Below are 27,954 nucleotides of genomic sequence, written 5' to 3' on the forward strand. Positions count from 1 at the left end.
CATTTGCTTGGAAGGTACAGCAAGGACTTTGTCGTGTTGTATCGTAGGCTTCCTAATTAGCTTAATTTCTTAATTAGCAATTAGGCCAACATAGGCAATTGCAGCAAGAGCAGGCTGTCATCTCAGGTCCAACAAAGTTGTTATGACCATTTCTTGGGTTGAATTCTACTTTCCTATCCTAGCAATTGGATAAAGCCTAGGCCTATAGTTACTACTACGTACAACGAGAACTTTATATATCTTCTGTTTTAATAGAAATATGACGAATATTCCGTTCCGTTTTCCATTCAGCGATGGTGGCCATGGTGAAGTATGTTCCTCGTGCACGGAGTTTTTCTTCGGGAAATTTCCCACAAACAAAGCTACTTGAAGTGCTATAGAATTATCGAGGGCGCTATTGAAAAATGTTAACATGAATAAATCATTAATTCGCAAATCACCCGAAAACCAGGACATGCTATGAATGGAAACACCTTGTAATTAGTGTTAGACAGTGGGATTGTGAAACTGCAATACTAGCCTTTTGACTAACATCATGTGTAGTATTATGTTCCCTCTCTAGGGGAATCGTGATACACACCTGGCGATGATCACACAGTCACTGTCTGGATGCAAAGGGGACTGGGGTTGAGAGCGGATCAGTTTGTTTTTTTTTCGTGCACAGATTCTTTCATGGGTGCCTTTTCTTAAAAAGTATACTACCAGCCCATAGTAGGCAATTCTAACGTGAAGATAGAATCAGAAGGATTAACACTCATGGAATAATACACTTGAGCCGGTCGTCTGGAATCTATAAGGCTTTGCCTGCCGGTGCTGCCATTTGCTGATTGATTCTGTGATGTCACGAAAGAAACTGATTCTGTGATCTCCTAAAGCATCCATATAAATAAATATTTAGTTTAATATATAGTCATATATATATATATCTACACAAACACACACACACACATATATATATATATATGTATATATATAACTATATATATATATATAACTACACATATATAACTACATATATATATGTATATATATAACTATATATATATAACAATATATATAACAATATATATAACTATATATATGTATATTGTTATATATATATATATATATTGTTATATATATATATATATATATTGTTATATATATATATATATATATATACACACACACTACTTTATAGTATCCTTACATCTTGATTTTCATAATGAACTTTGCTGTTTCATTTGTTGGTTCTTTTCTTCCATCAAGCAATGTCAATAGGCCAAGTGTTCATCTCTTATTGCATATTATCATCTTCGTAATCAGTTGCATAGCAACACGGTACTCAAAGACGATAGTTGAATGGAGCACCAACTTTCTGACGTAGGAACTGAGATTGCAATGAATACAAATTCCGTATTCTTTCATTTTAATATTACACTGTTGCACAACTTTAAAACTATGATTTTTTTCTACTTGGTGTTTTGTTCAGTCTTTCTTCAAAAGGAAAAAAAAAGAAAAAATACCACTTTACATTGTCGTGTTACTCAAGACACCTGTACAGAATTCATAGCGATATTAGGCCTATACTTGTTATATCAGATGCGAGTCAAAAGGTCACAGAAAAAAGTCCTATCAAGTTTTCATATGAAGCCTTTTCAGTGTTTGACTCCTTGCCTACCATGCAGGGAAGGAATATAGTTTATGGTGATGCTTAGATCGTGTGTATGTCTTTCGGTTTGTGACAAAGTGTATTGCTAACGTTTGCTCGTTATTCCTATTCATGTGGCATGTTAACAGCCAGTTAGGACAATTTTTTTCCACTTGATTTTATTCTGGGAGGGGAGGGGGGTGGCGCTACATCCCGGAGGAATATATGAGGTTGCACCGCCAAATTTCATTTCAGATCCAGAAAGATATCCGTACTTTAATGAATTTTAATGCCATTTAAGCTATAGTGCCTTATGTTGTCGTCCCTGAACATGGATTTGATTGATTAAAGTTACATATTATATTTTCAATATACCATTTTGTATAACGGTGAAATGAAACGCGTCATGCGCCAGGTTAGGTTTGAGAGACATTTAGGCCATATAATCCCCTTTTCTAAAGTCTTTTCTTTAATTATAGTATGAAAATGGGACACAATTCTTTATCCCATCTTTCCCGGTAACTACCGAATTGACTCCGGGGCTGTATCCATCTACCTCCCCTCTCGTCTGATTGAAGTATGGTGTACCACCATATCCCAATGATACATGTGCAATAAGCTATATATGTGAGAGAATTGAATAAATAGTCTTTATTTCTTGTAGGCCCAACTCGAATGAATGGTAAAATCCAATCTGTTCAATTATCTTGCCTGGATTTCATGAAAGTTTAAAATTCGCTAGTCATATTTATGTTAAATTGGATTATATTAAGGTGTATTTGATTGCTAAATTGATTCATGAAGGTAAATGAAATCAGGGACGTCTACTTAAACATTGATTAGTTTTAATATTAGTTACTATTATATTATATTTTTACTTTATTTTAGAATTTGATTATTTCTAAGTGCCAGATAAGTGTATTCCTACGTAAAATAAAAGATATATTTGTAGAAACCCGTTTCCTTCGTCACATTGACGTCATCTTAACAATCAATTCTGTCTTGTGACAAATTAGCAGTTCTTTTTCTTTTTTAAGTGTTTAGTTTCAAAATCAATAATTAACATCCTAACTATAAATTACGATCGATCGTTTTTCTACAAATTTATTGACTTTTGCGAAAAGGACTGAAAAGGACTAATGACCCAGTAACTCTAAAATATACAACAAAACAAATATAACTGCATCTCCTTTTAGCTGTTAAGTTATAGGTTTACTTACCCGTGACCATTCACGTATGGTATAACGTGAGTGGAAAAAAATAAAGGTCACCTAATCACCGGTTGATTTGCGGTAATGAGGTTTCTCTATAGTTATCAATGGACGGGGATGGTAGGGGGAGAGGGGAGGGGGAAGTCAAGGACGCAACCATGTATACTTCTAGCGGGTATATCTCCCCCAACCCCCCTCCCCCCCCCCTTGAGAGTTTCAACAACGAAAATGCAAATGAGCATCATTTTGCATTCAAGCACCCTTCATTTCACATAACTTACAAAGAAATTATAAAGTAATACAAAGAATACCCTCCCATTGGAAAACCTCACCCCAAGACTACAAAACATTTTAGCTCCGACATAACAATAATGGTGGGTGCACCCCTGATAGGGTAATGCAATTTTAGTGTGCAAATTACTTAGCTGGAGCCCTTACTGCTGCCTTCGAAAATTAAACATCATTACATTCCGGGGAATGGAGTGGGGTTGAATTTGAGTACAATTGAAGGGCAACTTTCGCAGATTCAAATTGTATTTTAAGATTTAAAGAATCCAAATAAAGTAAACTCTCGGGCATAAATAACTACAAGCTTCAGAATTCTATCTTTACATAAATAATCCATTTTTACTGGCAATTTTACGTCCACTATGTGCATGTTTAAACATACCCTCTACTATAATTCTTTGGGTACACTGATAGTATAAAGCCAAATTTAGTGAGTGGAGAAACTCGTGCTGACTTGTCCCTCTTTTAAATGAAGCATTTTCGTATTTTGATATGACCATAGCTTTACAAACTGAACTTAACTGCTAACTTTCGTAATCATTTCCAGTACTTGTAATAGTCTTCGATATCTGTCATTCTTTCCAACCGGAAATATAGTAGAATATAATTAAAACAAAACGAATGTCTGTAATTTGGATATATGCAATACGATTTATTCTCTTTATAACTGTATCATATTTTACTATAATAGTAACATATACTACATTGTTCAAGTGAAACTGACTTCATGAAAATAATGAAAACGCTGTAGAAGGTTTTCATCCAATACAACAAAATTCGCTTTACAAAGATAGGAACATTCGACCTCCATGGGGGCCATCCTTTTCATGACTTTAAAACTATTCATAAATCTATCAAAGTATGACCATCCGTCCGTTATTACCAAAAGAACACAACATAACATTTGAAATCATCTTGAAATTATGAGCTACTGTATGCTTAACACTAGGTTGCAAGCGTGGTAAAATTAAATTCGTTAGGCTATAGGGCAACATTTACCGTCCTATCACACAGAAGCAATGCTACGAACTGAAGAATCTGTACACAGTCTGTAGATTATCAACTGTGATTATAGTCATTGAAAGAATGGAAGCAATGAAAGGACAGTTCTTAAACATAACAAAACGTTAGCAAAGAGTGGAAAAAAATCATTATCACCTAGTGTGCAATATTTGGAGTATGTCATCAAAACAGAAGACCAAAGGATCGATTTTATGCTCACATACATAATGTTCCATCAATAATGATAACGATGTGCATAGAGCAACAGATCACACTGTGAATGTGGGAGGAGTACAGATATTATGACTTGAGCACGATACAAAGACATCCGTACCTTACTTCTGAATGTAACTGTGACTGAACAAGAAAACAAAGGGCAGACAATTCCTTAATCTTTTTATAATTAATTTTTTGACGGCAAAATAAACAGCTTAGAAACAAGGCATTCATCTAAAGTTATCTTGAAAATCTCCTATAAGCATTAAAAAAAAAGAAGCCAAAAACAAGAAACATGCTCTCACAATTATAGTCATATTGATATTTAAATAAACTGAACAACAAACTGATCCAGACAACCCACTACACCTTACAATGCAGAAATATCAAACTGATTTTGTAAAGTTTTATGACACAAAGATTTAAGTTGCAGTTATAAACAAACACTGCAACTGAAATATAAATATAATAGGAAAAGGGATTGGATTTTATGCCAAGTATTGCTGTAATAAATTGCATCCAATTTTTAACAGTAAACTGTAAGGAAAAGGAGACGAAATTTTTCTTTCCAAAACATGGTTTACAACAAACAAACAACACCCTAAATATATTTAAAAAGGTTGGCAAAGGATTGAATGAAATGAATATCTGAGGTAATGAGGAACATGAAAATTAATAAATTGGGAGTCAAAACTCAACCCCTTATCTTGACGAGTAATATACAAAAACGATTCTTCACGCCACCGACGAATTAACTACCTGGATAAAGTGAATAAGAATAATGATATATATATATATATATATGTGTATATATATATATATATATATATATATATATAAATATAAATATATATATATGGCTTAATTAAGGTAATTTAGGGTAAATTGAACATATATCTAATATAGTCTGGAGAGGTCTCTAGATGGCCATACCGAATGTCACGTGACACATACTAAGCACACTGATTGGCTGATCTAACATGTGCTTTAAGTTACAGAGTAAGAGGATATTGAACATACAGTATATCTAAAATAGTCTAGAGAAGACTCTAGATGGCCATAGCAAATGTCACATGACACTTACTAGGCACACTGATAGGCTGATCTAACATGTGCTTTAAGTGACAATGTAATAGGATATTGAACACATATCAAAAATAGTCTAGACAGCTAATTTTAAAGTCTTTTATAAACATATTAAGGGTAAGTTACTTTTATAGTCCACTGCAATCTACCAGGAACAAAGAAAGTCATGTTACTGTACACATAAAAGTCAGAGGTTTGCAAAACCAACAATGCAATATTAAGTACTTTTAAAACTGGGACCAAAAGTATCAATTTCTGGTTTTTGCCTTTTTTTCTGCAAGTTGTGACTTTTACTTATAAATGCATAAGTGCAATGCATGGATCTTTCAGAGTGTTACTACCTACACTTACAAGCAAGAAGTTGAAGCCATACTTGTACTATAAAGCACCCTTAAAATTTGTTATTCGAAAAATAAGTTATTCCCTAATTGTTGAATATAAGCCTGTAAACTTAAGATACTCTTGAATTCAAGAGTTTCATCAAACAAGTTACATTAATTAGTAAGCAAGGTAAGTAATGATTCTGTTTGACTCACATCAAAAATGTTTTTCTAACAACTGTTTGCTTGAACACTTTGCAGTATTAGTTACTTTGTTGTTATGCTACAAACTAGCAATGGAAATTTCTGACATTAAAAGGTACCGTTGGAAATTAGCATAATCATGCCATTTTGAGATGCGTCAGAGTTTTTGATGTTTTATCTATATTCAGTAGATATAAAGTAGATAAGAGTGTACTGTTTGTTTGTGAGTTGAGTGGAACCGGAACGTTTCAAGCATTTTATCAAAGCCAAATGAAATGGAAATACAACAAACATGAATTCACTTCTAAACAGATTGTACACAAAAGTAGCAAATGCCATGACCCTTTCCCCATAACTCTTTTTCTCCATTTTTTCCCCTTGGTTTTCCCTTGGAGGAGAAGCGACAACAGAACCTATTAATTTAATTTAACCTCTCTTTACTCCCTATCAATTTACACCTCTAGGACTGAAATAAAGCCATTAACTACTTGACAAATTATTTTGATATTAATCATTTTCAAAAAGAACCTTCCCTGAATGCTTTATCCTTAACATGATACCAAGAAATTTATATCATACTTGTACTTTGTGACCAGTCCCAACCGACCCCCAACCCCCCCCCCCCCTCGTCTGCACCCTATCAAGTGTAATATATATGCTATTTTTAGCAACTACCTCAGCCATCTTCCTTCAATGCCAACCTTTCAAGTCTATTGCAAGCTGCTACAATCATCAATGAGTGATTGCAATTAGGTCACCACAAGGAGACATCTATCAATAATTTAGTCAACCAGAAAAGGTTGCTCCTTTTTCAAGACTTTGCGACCTTATCATCAAAGTTAAATTTAAACTCCCCTCCTCCTAACGACAACTCCACCTGTGGATTCATACTTTCTTTCTGATTTTCTTGATCATTTTCGCCTTCTTCTTTCTCCTTGTCCTCTCCTACGAGTTCAGACACCTTCTTTTTCTTCTTCTTTCTGTTCCGCCTCTTCTTTTTGCCTTCCTTCGCCGAGATGCCCTCGATGACGGGGGAATTACCTCCCTCCGTGAGGGGCATCCCCACCACCTTCTCTACCTCCTTGTTATCTTCATTCCTTCGGTTCTTTGCGGATTCGTCCTTCTCCGTTGTCGTACCCACTTCCTTCTCTCCTTCTTGTCCCTTTTCCTCTTCTTCGATCTGAAAATCGAATCTGAAAGTTTGGCAAGACTGGGGCTGAGAGGAAGGGGTGAGTTCGTGAGATGAGAGAGATGAAGATGAAGACGTGGTAGGTGGGTTGAAGGAATCCGAGCTGACGGTACTGACTATGCTATGAGTGGGCGATTCCCTCTCAACTGATGCTAGAAGATGCTGGTGATCCCCGGCGACCTCAGAGTTTCTCGTCTCGTTTTCACCGATTGAAACCGATCCTCCTCCTCCCTCCCCAGCGGTCGGCACTTGACAGTGTTCCTCAGCATGATTCGCTGAATCTTGCTGCTCATTTATAATTTTATTATCCACAGACTCTGCTGTACTAGACTCCCCCTCAATTTCCCTATGTTTATCCTTGTATTCTTCCGAAGGTTCAACGGAAACTGCTCCTGTTATCGCCTTCCCTCCTCCCCCTCCTGCCTCTTCCTCCGTCGGGGATAGAGACGGCGCGTAAGCCGCCGGGGAGCTCACCGAACGCTGGTGCAAACCGAGTCCAGATGACTTTCTGAAGAAGGTGGCTTGGTTGATTACTTTTGGCGCCACCTTACAGATGTTCGTCTTGCTTGCCATTGCTATCGAGATGGAAAATAAAGGTCGCAATATTACCGAGTTTCACAACATTAAGAGTATTTCGTTTCCAATATTTTTCGATAACTGAAGATCGACAACAAATTGGAAATGATGTCTTGTGTACAGGAATTTTCCTTCAAAACATTTCAGCCAAAGCTTATTTTCCTTCTGTTTCAGATCCTTCCTTTACAAATTTAAATATGGAATTCTTTAAAACTATCAATTGTTTTCAAAGCATTATGGCTATCACAATTTTAAAGATTTTGATTGAACCGTCCTATAGTACTCATGCTTTGTAAGCATTTTAAGTTAATTTTCAAGTATAAAATAGGACACCTTCCAGACTAGACCATGATCACTAGTATTCCCAGTGTGTGGTGGGTTTAACCCCCTTTGTTTCCTCACCACCCCCCCCCCCCTCCAAGATGCCACCTTGCAAATTTCACTTTGACACCAACTTGTTGTCCAAAATTCTTCCTGCTGACCCCACCAAACAATACAGATTTAAGAATCAAACAGTTTTAGAACAAAATCATTTTGTTTGAAATCTCCAAAAAGTTAGCTCTTTATACATGATTTGACTTTCCTATCCAATATACTTGCCATTAGTTCTTCTACATAGTTCATACGTTTTCAATCTCTAGTAATGATCAGAGAGACACAAGACTAGTTATAGTCGCCTTTTGTCGACAAATCCATTTTTTTCCCACATGTAAACAAAAAAAACAAGGCACTACTGAAACAAATCCTCTTTCTTCCAAAATTTGGTACGTTTAGCAGTTTTTTTAAATGGCAAACTTCACGCTACAGATAGAAGAGTTTGGCCTGCGTATGTGAGAAATCAGCTCCCATCTTTTAATAAGAAGGGTAGACACTCCATACTGTTATATAGTGAATGAAGTCATTTCAGCCAAAATGTTTTGTTTTTTCTTGAAATGAATGTTCAGTCAAGGATTTGAAAAAAATTAAAAAGGCATATTCCCATAGCGGAAGTTGCTTGTTTAATCAAAAAAGCTGGATATTTTGCAGCTATCTTTACATCAAAACAACATCCTCATATGGCAAGGATATGAATTTTTTAAATCTGGTGATGTTTTTTTTTTTTTTGGCATTTGGCAACAGCCAAGTAAATGACTCAGCCAAAATGTTGTTTTTTCTTGATAGTTTATTTAAATCCTTTTATAAATCCATAGAGAAGAATAATATTTCTACTAAACAGGGTAGTTTGATGGATCTCTAAATATATGAAAACAAAACATTGACAGGTAGCAAAAATTCCCAATTATCTTTGACTTCAAGGATAAATCACCAAGAAGTTGATCATCTAGTGAAGTATCAAAAAACATCTGACAGACCACAAACTGTGATCCACTGCCTAAGGGTACAGAAGACTTCAGCCCAGGGTTTCCCTAACTTTATCCCCCCACGAACCCCCTGTGGATGTCAGAGTTGTCCACAAACCCCCAACTTTTCGAGACATGATCTGAGTCATTATTATACTATAATACGCATAACAGTGCTTCGTAAAAGATCAAGTTCAAAGTGTAAATTGCAAAAAAAAAAAGTGTTTGTCGATAGGTACAACTTTTGTACATTAATACTAAATTATATGATATATCAGATTTTAGTTCAACAAAAAGTACTCTAGTTTTGACTTACAGAAATGTCTCACGAACCCCCTGGGATGGACTCACGCACCCCCTGGGGGTTCATGCACCCCAGTTTAAGGGAACCCCTGCTTTAGCCAGTCAAAATGGGTTACATTCAATCAGCCGTATATCTCAAGATATGAATGGAAAACTGTGTCAATTCTTTTTCTCTTTTAAGAGTTGGTTACATTGTCTGCGATAAGAATTTCCCTAAAGAACAAAGTTTTGAAGCTTTCTCGGACAGTTTTTGAGAATATCTCATTTCAGTGACAGAGCCTGACCTGGGAATTTTGTTACCACAAAGTGAATTATTTTCAGTTCCACTTTTATAATCCTTTGAAAAACTAATGATGAGAAAGAGGTTTACATCCTGTATTCTCCGAAACTACTCTTGGTCGCCTCTCCTTGACAAGCGTCACCTCATCAAAGGTGATGAAAGACTGAGGCGTCCTATATTAATCACAGCGTAACCAGGATGCAGAACGCTGTCACTAAGGTACTGTATATGTAAACCATCACGTTTGCACTTTACATCATCGTGCGAACATCATGATATATTCATGGAGTGACAAAATTCTGGAACAAGATAGCAAAGGGATGGAGGCTGGAAGGTGGGGGGGGGGGGGAGGGAGGGATGATACTAAATGGGTGGATCAATGCATGGTAATTAGAGAGAAGCCTATGCAGGGAATGCAAATGGTTGTAGAGTCCTGATGGGCTGCCATTAAATATTGATATACTTAATATATTTATGCAAAAGATCCTAATTTGAATGTTACGTTATGTTATATTATGTTATGGCAGGTTGTCAGAGCATACTTCATATACCTTCCATTTCCTCTAAATTTTGATAACAATGCAGACTAAATTTTGTAAACAATGCCTCCAGTTGGTTCTTGCAGTTATGTTGTTACTTTGCTGAACAATGTTCCATATTGCTCTACATCGTTCCACTGGGTTAAATAGCAAGCTACCGTAGAGGGTGAATAGAGTTAAAATGTCACCCGAGTTGGGTAAAGATGACAGCAACATGGCGCAGTAGTGCAGCATGCTGTAGTAATGCATCATGGCACAGTAGTTCACTGAATACACAACACAAATTTAACCGTATGCCTTTCCTTTCAATCTGATGTAAATACCTTTTCTTTTCAGCAATTTACTTCTCAGCAATGAAAGCTCCTACAAATAACAGGAGTCAGATCATAATCCTTTAACATAATATTTTCTGAGGACTAAAACTGCTGTTATAATCTAAGAACCTCCCAAGACTCACCGGCCAAATGCTTCTTTTCTTCCTGTAACATCTTGCTACGATAGTCACCAAAGGTCGCCCTCATCACTTGACGTTTCTTGGCTATAGGTGCCTTAGGCGACTTCAGCGTACGGAGTACTCTCTCAACCTCTTGTGCTGCGTGGGATGAAAGAATGACAATTATAAACATCTTCTCTGGATCAAACAAGATCTTTGTAAGTGATATATCTCTCTGACAGACACCTTAATTCACCCATGGGACGTGTTAATTTTCTTTGACCTCACAGGAAAGGCTAGAATAGATCTTTACCAAGATTAAGGGCACATTTGAGAGGTTCAACAGTTCAAAAAGGCAGCAGATTCTTAATTTTTATTTGCCCCCCGAAATGATTTACAAATCTCCGAATGGATTGCTTAATATGGCAGAGGTTTACTGTATTTGTCATCACTAATTACAGTCAATTCCATGTACCGAGAGAGCTCGCTTGAATAAATTGTTGTATGCATGTCGTCTTGCAGACGAGATACTGTATATATACTAAAACTGAAACCTGTAGCCAAATCTTAAATTTGTAATTTAATTTTAAAGGAGAATCAAACCCTGAGCCAGTTTTGCAGTGAACAAATACTGTGTAACTACAGAATAATATTCATACAACATACATATGTGAAATACGTAACTAGTCAGAAAAAACATTTCCCAGAATTTTCAGGAATTTTTTCAATTATTTTTCATGTGATCTATGTATTAGCAGCCACAATGGTACCTTTCAATAATGACTGCACTTCAAGATTAGGTAAAACCCTAGGTTTTTAATTCTCCTTTACTGAAAATGATGACAATACAATATATACAATCTGAAGAAATTTATGCAAAGTTGCCGTAGTCCAAAGAGAAGACTACTGTACATCGATCTATCTATACCAATGCCACCACCCCGCCACCCCACCACCCCGGCTCTGGGCCCCTTCCTCTTGATGGCTTATTGCTTAGTTTACAAAGTCTGTACTACGACATGGAAATATGAAGACCTAACTCTAATCTTATCACCATATTTCTATAATGAGCTAATTATATATTTCTATGAGTTATTCACAGTAATGCAACTTAAGACCAGAGTGCTTGTCGAGAGGGATACTGTATGTAGTACGAGTGAAGAAAGTAAAGGCAGTCCACAGTAATGAAAGCAGTCAAAGATACACTGTAAACAGATCAAAAAAAAAAATCTGTGTCGTCGTTTTACTGATTGTAAAGTAATGAAGTGACAGTGACATACACAATTGCAGACATAGAATTTCACAAATTTTAGCCAAATGCGAGTGCTTAAAATATCTACTTAAAGTGGCTAAAAATCAAGGTTCCCAAGTGCTGGCATGTTGCTGAATCACACCACATATCAGTGATTGTACAGTACTAGCTTATGGGAGCAGCCCAAAAATACTTTGAATAAGAAGTGCACAGCTGGGCATACAGTATGTTAGTTACGGAAATCATTCCGATTGTTTTGGGTCGACGATTGTCCACCGACATACTGCCAGAGAGTAACGCATGTGTATATTTTTCTACAGGCAAATGGAAAGATCCACTAGCATTAAGCCAGTACACAAATAGCCTGTCTTTTGAGGGCTGTTTAGTACCCAGGACAAAATTTATACTCATTTTGCTATCCCTCATGTATAAAACTTTTTGAACAATGGCAGTACTACTGTATTGATAACTTCATATTGAATTTAAATAAAACATCATGTGTATGCAAAATAAAAAGCCTATGACCACCAAAACGTGTTCACAAGCCCCATTTAAATGATATTTTGATGATGTTGACTCACACAGTATATTAAAAGCCCAATAAGAGAAAATGAAAATGTGAGTTTTTCTGTAAACTTAATTACTGCCCTGTTTCTTCAGAAGCATAAATGGTCATACAGTATTTGCTGCTCCCACCCACTTTTTGGAATATAAATTTACAGTACATTTAACGTGAGTCTCTACACTGGATGGAGGGGGAGGGGAGGGGAGGGGGAGTGGAGGGGAGGGGCAGGGGGAAGGGTAAGAAGAGGGCCTGAGAGAAAGGGACTGATCCACATGAAGCAGATCAAGGCTCCGCCTAAACTTCCCATAGAGGGAGCCATCATAGTGCACGTTTAAATACTGACCTTGCTGCATGTTTAACGCACAGATTCTTGCATTTATAATTTTCTATCACAACATTGACAACAAACTGTGCTTCCCAAACCAGTCTCCAGGCATGAATGTACAGTAAGTGACAGGTACAAATATAACTCACATTAGTTGCTTGAATATTTTTTCATCCATGTAACTGCACTTGACATTGCAAATACTGTAACCATGGCAACAACTCGATCAAACTTTCAAAGTAGCATATGAGGAGAAATCTACAGTTAATGTAACAAGGACGTTACCGTTAGTTTACTATCTGCAATCGCATGAAAATGTAATGATTAAAAGAAACAACGAAATATGAAAAAAAAAGGAGGTAAATGCAGGCTTAAGAGCAATTCAGTTTCTCGTCAAGAACTCCCTTAAGAGTGATTTCCTTCTGTACACACTCTCGGAAACGATGGGTAACAGCATAAATTTGAATGTCTAATGGCGTTATTCTGGATCAGGGAGGACTGTACCGAGATATTTGGTCTTCATATGTTATAGACCGAGAAAGAAGATAATTATGAGAACTTGTAATGTTTCATCAATCTAGCCATTCCAGAAAGATTCAAGAATCAAGATGTCTTGATATCTTCAGCTTTAACATACTTTATCTCTGGAGTGCTCCTTTAAATTAGCCAACTTCAGTTGACAATGACAGCTCTCTAGTACAGGTCTAAATATAGCTGATTCATCCCTTTATTTTAAAAATTGTAATAACTCATTCTATTATGTTATTGTATACAACCACAAATAGAGCACCCTAGAATGACATTCAACACTACATGTCCTTGCTAATTTTGAAACGAATTGTAAGATATATTCTTTGAGGAAATGAATTCTTATGTTGTTCTGTTGACCTTTGTATTGCATTGGAAGAACTGATCTAACGCTCTGTGGGTTAGACTTCTCTGAAGTAGTCCAGTCACTGTAACTGACGAGCCTCAGATATATTAAAGGGTCATTTCCTCTAAGTTAAAGTGCTACAGAAATACAACCTATAAAGGGTAAAGGGCAATACACTTTGATCATGAACTTAACGCCCTGAGTCGATCAATCTTTGCCCTCAGAAAATATATATATTAATTGTATACCAGTACTAGCAGTGTAAATGCTTTATGGTATTTAGCATTTACCAATGACAACAAACAATTTTCTACATTTTTATTATTAAGGGCTCTCTCTTTTTATTTTTTTCCTCCAGCTCAATGTTGACAGTCAGAGCATCTGTTTGTAATGTTACATGTTAGATCAGGTTAATGTACATCACATTGACCGACGGCTGCTTGATGTTTGAATGGTCATCCCTTTGACCATCAATATAACTGGAAGGCTTTGGAAGCATACCTTGTTTTGGGTTTGGCTTCATATTTGCAAGACCCATCTCTAATTGTTGTATACACCAGCATAGTTCCTTCTGGAATTTCTCAGCTGCAGACTGAAAAGTGGAAAAAAAAAGAAAAGTGGAAATAGTTTCAGATTTCTTCCCCGAGGAGAAAGATTTAATAGGGGATTGGGAGAGGAGGGGTGGATAAGGGGCAGAGGGAGACCTTTTTTGAAACTTCATGGAACAGCAAGAAAGCCTCCAGTGGAAGAGGAAGCAGGCAATGAGAAATATGAGACACAAAATGGACAAAAAATTTGACATTAACAATATACATCCCTGTTCAAAAGGTCTTTAACATGGGGATATGTACTTGATATTTGATTTGCAACATTTCATCACCTCCTTTCTTCATATTAATATAAACAATATGTAAATAAGGGATTATAAAAATTAAACACAAAATTGTAATGTTTACTTCAGTACACAAACATACCTTGTGTATTATTGTAGTAAGCCAAAGACCTACAGTAGCGTGGTATTTTAATATTGAAAAGCATCGAATAATTAATCAAAATTAAGTCAAAACGAACGTTAGATACTTGACAGAACTGTAGCTACAGCATAGAAACGACTCAAATGATTACTCTACACTTAAGTCTAACCCCAAGTAAATTAACAGTCCGTACGGTACAAATAATTTCATACTCAAAAAATGCAAGCATGACAATGATGTTTCTCACAAACTCAGAGGGAATTGAAGTTGCATTTAAAAAAAACTGCCACCTTTCCTGTACACATCAGGCTTTTAAATGATACATGACCTTAGAGAAATTGGGTGGAGGGGAGGGGAGGTGAAGGGGTAGTGCAAGAATGTTCCCAGTTATAAGGCTAGGGTAGTTCGGAGACAGGTATGAGATGAGGAATGAAGTAAATTCAAGGCATCTGGAAGCTTTAGAAATAAAGGGAAAAAACTGAGACAGCCCTCTTTAATATGCAATCACGAAATCATAACATTTTACATATAATTTGTAGAGCTCTTCTACCGCTAACTTGCTTTGATCTTGCCCACAATCAATTTACCAAACCCCCCCTTTTTTCAGTATTGACTATATTATCTGTCAATTTCCACACACATGACACATGTACACACATACTGGTCATGATTACACAGAGGCGATGTCACATCCCCAATCAGTTGAGCATCTTAAAGGCATGTATACTGTAGCTCCATACAGAAAGCATACACTACAGTGGTAAAGAAATGACTTGAAGACTGAAAATACACATACATCTACTCTACGTACATCCAAGTCCACATGTACTGTCTCGGTATATAGAACAACTTCATATTGAAACAAAGTACATTACGATTATAAATCGTTAATTAATTCTAAAAAAAATTACCATATTTAAATTAAAAAACCAGCGTACACTGTGACGCACTTGATGAAGCTGTGAAGGACAACCCGAGCTACAATTTGTATGAAAATGATTTGGAACGGAAAACCCGTATTGAAAAATGAACAATGGAGGAGATGTGTGCAGATCAGAACGTCCTCTGTGAAGAACCTTCTTCAATGTTGTAAGTGGTAGAATTGAATGGAAGATGGGTCATGAGAAGTGGGGTCATATATTTTTCTTGCTGTTTTTTCTCAGCCATACGACTATTAAAATGAACTACTGTACCTATTGTAGGAAGGTACGGTATACTTAATATTACACCAGTCTGCCTGGATGAACAAAGTGTTACCTCTTCTCCTTAGAAATGATATCACTGGTCTCATGTGCACCATTTTGAAAGGTACTAACTGCTGTACTGCTATTACTGTGAGTGCTACTGCTACTACATTAGTGTGTTTTATACCAGTTTGTGCATAGACTTACATGTACACTGTATGTCAACAGAGAAAATCAATGTAGGAGGGACAGAACATACACAGCAGCCTTTTTAGTGTCAATGTTTACAAACTGTGCAGATCGTATCATTTCACTGCTGCCCGTTGATGATCTATAGGTAATATTAAGTTTAGAGATGGTTGTATAGCTTGCATATAAACAATAGAGTAGCAAGGAATTGTAAAAAAAAATTGCTGTAAATGATACAGAGCCTGTCCTCTGACTTGATGTAATACACTGTAAGTGTATAAATTGTACACCAACGATAAAAACAATTTTTAGCTTTTCGATTATTTAATGATAGTTACAGATCCAGGGTTGTAGCTAAGAGATTGTGAGTGCTGGTTAAATAAATTTGCGAGAGCGTAGCGAGCGAAGCTCTCGCATCTCACAGCCGGGGGTCCAGGGGCCCGCTTAAGGGCCCCTGGTGGGGTCCAGGGCAACGCCCCGGTGGGGGTCGAGGGTATTTTGGTAAATAACAGAAAAAGGTGACGTTATTATCATGTTTTACGGCAAGGGAAAGATAAATTTGTTACTTTTGTTGTATTTCACAAGCATTTTACTATTTTTTTGTGCCGGCCGGTGGACTTTTTATTCACTTCCAATGCCGGCCGGCAGGCGTGAGTGGCAGTTACCACCGGCCGCCGCCGGCCGGCATGGCTATAACCCTGTACAGATCTATAACATTAAAAACTTCTATAAATTTACAGTCAAAAATATCATTTTGAAAATTGGTGCATTGCAATTGATCTAGTAAAGATAAAATTTAGTTAATAAATTAACTGGAATTTTGTAATCATATATTTATGAAGTGAAATTATTAATGGAACTGAACTACTTGCACCCATTTCTCTCACAGGAAGATCAATGAAGCCAAACTAAATGTACTTAACTACTACTAATTTTAAGTTATCAATATGAGCACATCTGGATATAAAATAACTGTCACCCTTGGCATTTTGGTAATAACTCATCTTCTGTAGATCCATTACTATGTCAGTAGAACTGAGTCTCTTATACTGTACAGCTTGCATGATGGGCCGCCTATTGAGTTACAGTAAAAGTCAGTATTTTGAGGTTAGGTGACATTGCTATCAAAATAAATAATTCTGTTCACAAAAATGAGGGCAACTGCCCTGTGGGGCATACTGTAGGATAGGAGGAATTAGAGGGTAAGCACTGAGTGATTTATCTTCTGAATGGTAGAAAGTGGGTGGTGTCCCGAAAGTGGGATATATTGGGGGGGGCTAAGTGAAAACATTTCTAGTCAGGTACATAGAAGACAAAAGTGCATGTTTACCCTGGAGAATGGAGACAGGAGAAAAGTAAGTACAACCCTTCCCCACCCCCCCACCCACACCTCCATTTCACGTCTCCTCCTCCCTTCCCACTCAACTGAATTCTTTTTGCTGGAAAAATGCATTTAAATCAACAAATTATGTCCACTTTGAAGTAAGCTGAGCAAATTTGTCAACTTTTGACTTCCTGAACAGATTATTTAGTTCCAAAAAAATACTCATTTATCCAAATTTCTAGTCATTCTTCTTCATCCTTTAGAATGAGTATAAAAAACAAAACAAACATGTATGATTTAAACTCTGTACTGTTGGCCAGATAATCACATCAGAAATCAAACATATATAAAGCAACAAATTGAACAAAATTCATTCTCCAAAGTTGTTATAATATCATTCCTCTACTACTACTACTACTACTACTACTACTACTACTACTACTACTACTACTACTACTACTACTACTACTTCTACTACTACTACTACCATAGAGTACTAGTACCAGGTAGAAAATAACTTAGTGTTCAAATTTTCAGTAGCAAAAAAAATAATAAGCCATCTCACAGAGATTGAGCATTTTAGCAATGACATATATTGCAAATGTTAACTGTTTTATTACAATAAAACATTTTACAAGTAAATGAACAATAGCAAAATGACTGGAAAATTATGAACAAACTTGAAAAAGAGCACAGAAAATTTAGCCTAGAGAAAAATAAAAATTGCTTTCAAGTATTTTTGTCTCGCTTCATAATTAATAGAGATGAACGGGAGTTTGTCAAGGAATAACTTCCACACTCTATCATCAGATGATTTACAGCGGCATAATATGTTACCCCTTCAGGTCCGAGATGTTGTCAAAACCTTTGGCTGAAACAGTTTTATGAATTTGAAAATTATCACTTTAGATCTTCTCTATGAAAGAGCAGCTAAATATGTGTGCATGCATACTTTACCACCATTGGGACATTACAGAGCTGCTATAAGTGCAGTGAGATTCGTAAACACTGCATTAACTCCACAGTATTCTGTAAATTCTAATCTAAAAAAGGCAATCCTGTTACCAAGCAACTGATTGCAAGTTGCAACCATCACAACCTAAACACTGCCATAAAAAATAAAATAAAAAAAAGGTAAAGTACATACATCATCATACTGTCAGAATCAATTATCTATTAATGGACATACATTACCTGAGGTACTAATAGTATTTGTGTACAATGGAAAAGGTCTAGTAGTCATTAAAATAGAGGATGAAATTATTATTGTGTGGCACTAGTGATACTGTAGGGTTGGCAATGGCAGTAGGTGAAAGTGTATACAAATTCAGACATATTAAAAAACATAAACCGTCCCTCCCTCCCACTCACCCCCCCCCCACCCCACCCCAATCTGTGAACCAACTGTACTACCAACAGTTACAGCACTAAATGACTCAAGTTGAAGCTGCCTTAGAGCTAATTTAAATAAAATAAAGAGCTTCCTTCATGCATCAGTATATGTTTGCAACACACCCCCTGTTGATGAGTTGAACTGACAATACAGTACAAAGATGCATTCAGAAGTTTCTTACACTGCATGGACACATTTTCGTTAATGTTTAGTGGTTTCTGCAGTTAACTATTAGTTCACACGATATGGAAAATATATGGAAAATGTTAAAATTACAGTAGCCCTAATTCCAATAGACTTTCATTAATCTCACTGTGAGCAGAATTCAACAATCCTACACATGTCAATGCAAGACCCTCTGAACCACACTTTATGCTTGCAATTTTCATCATCTTTTAACAAGGTCATTTGTAGTAAACCATGCTTCAAGTTTATCTTTCTGATCTTTAGTCAGGACAGAGTGTCAAAACTCCTCCTCTTTATTATTCATAAAACTTAAATGTACAAGTGAATCTTCTCAATGTCATCATGTATGCACCAACTGACCAGGGATCCTAATAGGCTTCACTCAACTAAATAATGAATGGACAGACATCTCAAATATTTTGTGAATACCTGGATGCTTATTTCACTCCGGTCTGCCCGGCGTAAATGTTTGGTACAAACCAGGTGAACTACTTACCGTTCTTTTACCACAATACAGATATTATTTATACAGCAGGACTTGCTGATAATTAGCATGACAATTAATGAAAAATGAGGTCTCTGCTCCTAGAGATGCACCTTATATGCAAATTATGTACACTTCCTCCAGTATGAAGATACTGTGTTGATGGATATATGCAAGTCTTATGATCCTGTATAAATAAAATTATGAAGTTGAGTCTATACTGTACATGAATTTCCACATACAATTTTGCAGCATCAGCAGCCTTATCAAATGCATTAATACCTAATACATGTTCTTTATTTTAGCTACATGTTAAATCCTTAATAAATCTACTGGCTTATCACTGGCAATTTGCCTGATTATCAACAAATATCAGTTTGAACACTATGCAGGCTTATTTGAGCTCAGCACAATAATGTTTGTTGACAATAAGCAGTAAAAAATGGGGATTTTGTCTGGTAAGGCAATCATGACCGACAATTGTTAACTGGTAACTTTTTACTGGTGGAAAAATGCAAATTGCTTTTTCTTTTATGTAACTGGCAAACAGCAAAATCCACTGGTACAGGATATTTAACCAGTAAATATCCTGAATTTCCAGGTCTGTATTCACCTTGACATAACTTCCATGTAATCTTTTATGAGGTTCACTACACTACATTCATAAATGATATATTAGTATAATTGCAACCATCGGCATCTCTTTCTACAAATTTCAGGTCTCACAAAATGGCTGACAACACTGATCACAAATTACCATAGCAACTGTTTTGTGGGTGAGATGTAGTTTTATTACTGTACAGTACATAGTTTTAGAAATGGCTCACAACCAGAGCTCTACATTAAGTGTTCTGTTGGAGGTCTCAAGGGTTTTCAAAGAAAATTACTTTTATTATTATTAACAAGACAGTGTTGAATATTCATGAATGCAGCATATAATGAATGGACTTAAAATATTAGCAAATCTCACTATGAGTAACTGAAGCTCATTGCCAAGTTGCATTAAACTTTTAGGAAACTGAATGTGTCTGTCAAATTTGACATTTATTACCAACATCATGACATGTTCTACAGCATTAAACGACATGTTACTTACGATCCCAAAGGCAATTGCCATAATGTAGATATATACTGTACAAGTAAGAATCATCATCATAGAAACACAGACAAGAAAAATAATCTTGAGCATTTCAACTGAAAACATACCGATTGAAGTAAGGTTATTCACTACAAAAAAATTGTAAGGAAAACAGCTGTATAAAAACTTCAGCTTGAATTTATTTATTTTACTGCAGTGCTCAGTTTAATAAAAGTGTCTTCTCAAAGATGATTTGAAAAATTCACATCCCTGTTAGAATGATACTTTCACGACTGATAGAACTTCACAAAAGTGAAGCACAAACAAAAATGCCAAAGTTATGAAAATAGCTTCAATCTCTCTTAGAAGGTGATATAGCATAGATCTAAAATTTATGCATATCAGTTCTCTGAGGACAGATATAGGTGCAAGCAACACGAAAATGTGTATATATAACTGCAGGCAACTTGGGAAGCATCAAATCTTGATACATCTCTTCAAATCTTGATACATGCTATTACTTGTTGACATTCTTGGTAAATATTGCCCTTTGCCAATAACAGACTTACGTACATCATGTTTTGCTTTGAGTCTTCCCCTGTAAAAAAATGTTTTTTTTTCTCCATGAAACTGAAGACAAACATGGCAGCATACACTGTAGTAAAATTTGTATCCATGAGTTTAAGTGACTGGCATTCATGAAACAAAACCTAACCCCCCCCCCCAAAAAAAAAATACAGTTTATAAGTTTCACTTAAAAGCAATCAGGTGCTCTTAAATAAACAACATATAGAATATATACAGAATATAGAATACATGCATTTATAACTAAAACTTCAGTATTGAACATAACCTAAGGTTTCATATAAAAATCCTCCCGATTTTAGGAAATGAAACAGAAGTGACAATCATCAACAACCTCTAATTATGACCTAATGAAGAACTCACCAAGCAGAAACCTCATAATGACACCCAGAAAGCTTTAAATTTAAATTTTTAAAATCTTGCAATAACAACAACATGATGGCCTTTCATTAAAATATTACCGACTTTCACTTCGCTGTCCATATCATTTCTGGCATGTAATCATAAATTGAAAGAAAACAAAATTTGTTTATCACACTTTTACTCAAATATTGATTTACGGTGAAAGATTGACCAACAACCGAGAGGTGGCAACGAATAATTATGATCTCCAGGTGATTTATATCACTAATTTTCGATATTAAAAAAAAAGTCCATAATGGACAAATTTATCCTTTTGGGCATGGTTTGTTACCATTTACTGTACAATATTTATCGAAGGCATAAAAGTATCGGGGACTCAACTAAGAAAAAACGTCACTTAGCTAACGGAGGTTTAGAGTAAACATGGAAAACACTTGAAACCTTGATGCACTTTAAATTGCCACTCAGCTGTGGTCAGAATATTTCAAGAGCTGAGAAGAAACGAAGGCCGCTCTCGCTGCTCGTGTTCAAAGTGGAACAAATAAACCATGTCAAGTTAACCCCCAGGAAAGGAAATTCTGAGCCGGCTCAAATATAAGTTTTCAAGACTAAAATCCGAGATGCTCTCTTCCAAAGTTATTACACTAGATTTTTGTCTTGCTTTTATCGAGCCACAGCTTGGGAAGGAAAAGAATCCATCTGAACTTGAGAATCACCTACAAACAAAATTTTTTTATTATGATTGAATATGAATCACATAAAGAAAGCAAGTTGGAAATTCTCTTACTCTACCTCAAGTTGAGAAACAGACTGTAATCCTTTTTTTTTTTTGTGCTTGGCACAAAGGAGTAGAGATGTACAGGAATAAAGTTTTGGATCCAATAAGAACCAGATTTGGCCAGACCTGACACAAAAATCCGGCCAGTAAAAATCTGGCCAGACTGGAGTTTGCCAATCTGAGTTAATTAAATCATAACAACAACAAAAAATATTGCCAATTTAAAGTGCATTTAATGTAAATACCACAGAAAGCTTCACTTTCATTACAGCTGTTGTCTTCTATTATTCAAAGAATTTGATATATCCTAACAGTAGTATATATAGTAAAGTACTTAAAGTGTTGAATGAAATTGTTATGTTAAATTTATCTTCTTCTTTCTTTGCTACTTGATATATTAATTTAAATGTTTAATGTAAAAGAAGTTAGGTTGCTACCAACATCTCCTCAAATGGTAACAAAGAGCAGAATTTGACAACTTTAGATCCGGCCGGATTTTTTGCACATTTCAATGGAACTCAGCTGGAACATTTCCATTATCCAGCAATGCATTTTTGTATCGGTATGAATCGGTGACATGATTAATGTAAATTAGAAATTTCAAAACAGTTTGAGGTACTTTTAACTTCTATAGTTACTTCATTCTTATTACTTGTCATGTCTCTTCACTGTAAACATTGTATATAATATATGCATGAAAATGGAAAATAAATCAAATCAATTAAAAAATAATAAATAACCAGGCTTAGAATTTACATTGTTAGCTTATAGCTAAACACTTCCAGTGCACAAATCACCTACTGACTTAAATCAAGTTCTCAATGGCATTTTCCTCAATTACAACACACATCATTTACTTTACACACTGCACCTGTAGGCTTTTGAGAAAAACCCAATAACATTTTGCCGATAATTGGCAGTCAACCCTGGGCTTATGTTTATTTACAGAAATCACACTGACTATTTAACTGACTTGCCATGTTTAAAGTTATTAATTTCTACTGGCAGAAAAGTGCCAGTGCCTTGTTCTCTTCTTGCAACTGTTATGAGAGTCTGCACGTTGGCATGGGACAAATCATTATAATGAATCAAATACCATAAATAGTAATTAAAATACACAGTCACTGCAAAAAATATGTTGCTTTTAAGTGCAGCTGTCTCTTTCTAAATGAGGCTGTCATCTGTCATGTTTTACCTCTCATAGGATTACTATGAATCTTACAAGAGGATAAAAAAAGTAATTTTAACATGAGAGCATAAATCCTCTTTCAGACAAGTCCCCACGCCAATTTAAGGGGTTCAAATTTCTCGCTAGTTAGCACTTGTCCTGTGACAGTTGTCTGGCTGCATTAAATAACATGTTCAGGCACTTCTTATCAAGACAATCACTAAACATAATCCTCTAAGGCAAAACCTTTTCACTTGTTGTGACAGAGAATTCCAGTAGAGGTTAAGACATGACAAAGGTTAGTTGAGACTTTGAACGTCAAAAACCAGGAGTTGGATACCTTGAATTTTTCACGTAATTGCGTGTTTGTTGGGACAGACGATTTCCTGCTACTGTTCACAAAGATAACAACGCAGTTACTTTTCATTCAAAACAATAGTCGAAAATCTGATGTAAATCCTGTTTAATTTTTTTTTTTTTACACATCTTGAGGTTTTCTTTTTTACCATTTGTACCATTTCTCAGTCTATTTTAATATTATTTATCAATATTTGGTGGTGAATTCTCGAGAGAACTGTGACTTTCTCACAAACTGAAAGGTCTTCAAACACTGTGTTAAACATGTCAATTGTTGCGGTAATGTTCAAACAACTAGGGGTTTACTGTACACATGCTGTAATAACCATGCATTATCCACATTTATAAACTAATTGTGATATACATTATACACAAGTGGATGTCCAGTCCATTTTTACTGTGTACCTTTCTCCTACAGCACTTCTGAGCAGTTGCCAACTGGATTATTATTATTATTACGTACATGTGGAGATAATAACAAGCTGAAAAGACAGTATATTGATCAAACTACTATGATACAACTGTATCATCTAAAGGAAGAGTTTGTTCGTTTTTAATGTTGTAATATATGTGCACATGTACATGAATCATGAACAAACACTTTTCTCCTGGAAACAACAGGCAACGGAAAAACAATGTAAGCAAACCCTGGACACAAACATGCAAGCAAGACACAACAGGCAAGAATCTTGAAAAAACAGGCAAACAACAACAAATGCACAGAGAGCATCTTTCATTGTTACCAAACAATCTACAGGACATGCTACACTGTATTACCGGATATCACAGTACTTGCAGTTAATTATTCAGAAAGCCAAATGACTTATTGATTTCTTAATTTTCCTTGTCACACTTCATATGAGGATATTTACCGTAACGCTGCACAGATTTTCTGCAAGTATCGACCAAATGTTCAGCTGGGCTCTTGCACTTATGTAGACCTTTTTTATTACATTGCATGGTGTTCATACTTTGACCTCTGGTGACCTCATATGATCATTGATCTATTTAAATCATCTGGATTCTTGAACTTAATAATAGAGTTAATAATAGAGTAATAGGGTATTATAGTCTACAAGTGGGATTTTGTACAAGTAAACTTAGATGCAACCACATTTATATCATGAAGTATGAAGTTAAACTAAAGGCATCACATACTTTTTGAGATATCCTATCAACAAGCCAAGGATGTCAAATACATACACACATGCACCAGGCACACACCATCGCATTAATTCCATTTGCCTTCTGGAGAGGGAATCAAAATTTCAAATTGGTCAATTGAAGAACACAATACTCACTGGTGTGATTGGCACCTAAGACCATGATTATCTGTAAATATCACAGTAATAATTTCAAATACCAACTCACCTCTTCATGTGAAGAACCACCTTCTTTTTTGCCAGGAACTTTCTCTAAAGCCATCCACTTCTTCTCCCTTTCCAAAGCATCCTAGCCAGAAGGAATAAAAACATGCATTGTAATAGTTATGTGGATAATGCAAATGTACATAATTTAAGTGGAAGACCGAGGAGAAAAGGGCAAAAAAATGACCACTGTACATGCGATGCTACTACTTTGGGTCCTCTGACAGTGCTCAACAACGAATTTCTGCCCTTTTGGCATTCCATATTGGGAAATAGGTCAGGTTGCTTCTGTTCAAGGGTTCAAGAGTTAATATGGACGTGCCTAAAGTGCCTTGTAAGTCTCTGAAAACTCATTTAAAAAGATAGACTGATAAAGGCAGGTGTTAGTGTTCATCCATGATCATCACATGGATAGGATTTCAAAGGAGCTTTTGATGTCAGTGAGTAACTATGACATCACTCTTGTTTGCTTCAAGTTCACTTTATGGTACAAAATGTGACAATTTCAACTAGCAATATTTCAAAATTTACGCATCATTGAAGGAACTGCATGCAAAACTCACCGGGATGCGTATAATACATGCTCTTCTTCCAGTACTAAGTAACTAACAATTCCTCTAGACCATATTTTCAAACTGTAACATAAAACTTTCTTCTTAAGGTTTTTCTGTGACCCTCCAGGCAAAATCACAATGTGTCCCAAAGTAAGAATAAGTGGTCTTAAATCTATCCAGTATATATATATATAGGTCTACTGATGGGAAGATTTCTTTACAGAGCAATCAGTACAGGTTTATCAATAGAATTTTGCTATTTTCTCACATATATTGGTACAATGTTGTTTGAAACTTAATTTGCATGAAATGCTTGTTAAGGCCATGCAGCATTCAGAAAAGGAATAAAGTTGCTAGTACTGTAGGATGTACTCACAACACGTCTCTTTTCCTTCTCCTGGCGCCGTTTTTGCTTCTGAATCTCTCGTTGTTTTTCCATTCTGATTTGACCTTCGCTCCTTGATCTGCTGAGACCATTTGCTGCTGCCCTCAAGATAGGATTCATCTCATTGCTAAATTGAAAATTAAAGCAGCAGGGAAACCAACATAGTGAGCCTTTACCTCTGAAGGCATCTCTTTAGGTACAGATCTTAGTCTTCATATACCATTGTCCAAGGAAAAAGAGAATTTTACCACTAGTAATGTTTTATGTCTAATCCACTATTCGATGTATATACACTATTAAAATTCACAAGAAAGCTCCTTTAAGGCTAAATTGATGATGATTTCAGTTCCTCAATGCAGAGCTACAGTAAATCTATTGTTTCATGAATTGTAATAACTCAATAAAAACATGTTCTGTTACTTCATAATTATGAATAACACTTGAAAAAGTCTAAATATGACATCATCAAGCCATATGTGCTTGTTTTTAATGTTTTTGCATTATCATCTTTGTTGCTTTCAATATGGGCTGGTATTGGGATTGTTTTAATTAACAGCAATTCAGATCGTTGGGAAAGTAAATTTTGGTTGAATTAACCTAGTGGAACTTAAATGCGGCACAAAGGTAACAGATGGCAGCACCACACAACTATGATAACTCTCAAATTAAAACGATTTCTTGGCTTTGGGGTGAGTTCATCATCGCCAGCATCCTATCATATAAGTTGACCATTGGGTTCTCTTTTCCTTGTATATATGTCTTCAACCACACATATATTACCTTTTGTAATAATTCTGTACACAGGGAGGTTGTACCCTATCATTGGTTCAATTAGGATGGCACTCTTGCCTATAATTCCCAGACTAGTATTACTTAACAAGCATTGTACAAGTGATCAATCCAAGTAAAAGGAGTGGGGTAGGGGAAGCACAGTTGAGAGAAATTGCCATTCTTATAAATCATGGATATAATATAGATGATGATATACTGTCAGGAATCAATTGGCAATATTACATACATTCAGTGTTCTATTGGTTACATTACTGACAATGTTAACTCCAGCAAATCAGATCCTAAATTTGTTATGATACTTGCAGTTGTCTAATAGTAGTATAGTACTACTGGTACCAGTGCTACTAATTTAGTGGCAGTCTTTTGGAGAAATCACCTGTTCTGGCATTCTTACCTGCTAGTTTATCGTATAGATTAATGGATTAACAAACAAACTAAAGGTAAGCCTAAGCCAAACTATTGTGTCTTACGGAATAGTTAACAAGATGTGACTGTATGGTTCATCTCATTAAGCGTAAACGTGAAAAAAAAAACATTGCTTTCGAAAGGTTAGGCTACAATAAGTGTAACAGTAGCCTAAGCTACAGTGATTTGTTTATCCGTGTCAACGATTGCAAACTACAGTACAGTACACAAAATTTACACGTACCTGAGCTGAATTCACTACTGAATTTCTTGGCCGTCGATTCATTCCATGCAACAAACTAAGTAGAACCTTGCAATTTCTTCAGCATTTATGTCCTTTTTTAGGAACGGCTATAGATGATCGCATGCCCCTTTTCCGGTTCTCCCCTCTCAGCAATTTCAGTTCGCGATCAACCCAAATAGAGCATGCAACCCCAGTGCTTTACCAGTGCACAATGTGGACAACTTTTACAAAATTGTAATTAAGCTGACCATAATACGTATCATTGATATTCTTAACTGGAAAAGGCTAGGGAAGTTACGTTTCCCGTGGCTTGATAATGTGTTTATGAATATTTTGACATATTTACTTGGCAGTTCCCTGTCGCACAAAAACCGTGAATCGACGACTCAGTGAGATTGGTCATCACAAATGAGAGGGGAATGGGATTGCAGGCTGATGGAGCCCAACGACTGGGGTCCACTTATAAACTTTTGGAGTGGAAATCAACCTCAGAAGGAAAACAGTTAGCGTA

General features: G+C 35.9%; 1 protein-coding gene across 1 annotated transcript; it reads right to left on the reverse strand.

Moving 5' to 3' along the window:
• Positions 1-3,757: 3,757 nt before the first annotated feature.
• Positions 3,758-27,667, reverse strand: LOC139960059 (uncharacterized). Its single transcript, XM_071958094.1, has 6 exons — positions 27,444-27,667; positions 25,994-26,129; positions 25,068-25,148; positions 14,135-14,225; positions 10,642-10,776; positions 3,758-7,721 (listed from the first exon to the last, which is right to left on the reverse strand). The coding sequence occupies exons 2-6, from the start codon at positions 26,120-26,122 to the stop codon at positions 6,769-6,771; spliced, it is 1,389 nt and encodes a 462-aa protein (XP_071814195.1). The 5' UTR covers positions 26,123-26,129; positions 27,444-27,667; the 3' UTR covers positions 3,758-6,768.
• Between the last annotated feature and the right edge of the window lie 287 nt (positions 27,668-27,954).

This window comes from Apostichopus japonicus, chromosome 19 (genome assembly GCF_037975245.1).
Source record: "Apostichopus japonicus isolate 1M-3 chromosome 19, ASM3797524v1, whole genome shotgun sequence".
Classification (NCBI taxonomy): domain Eukaryota; kingdom Metazoa; phylum Echinodermata; class Holothuroidea; order Aspidochirotida; family Stichopodidae; genus Apostichopus; species Apostichopus japonicus.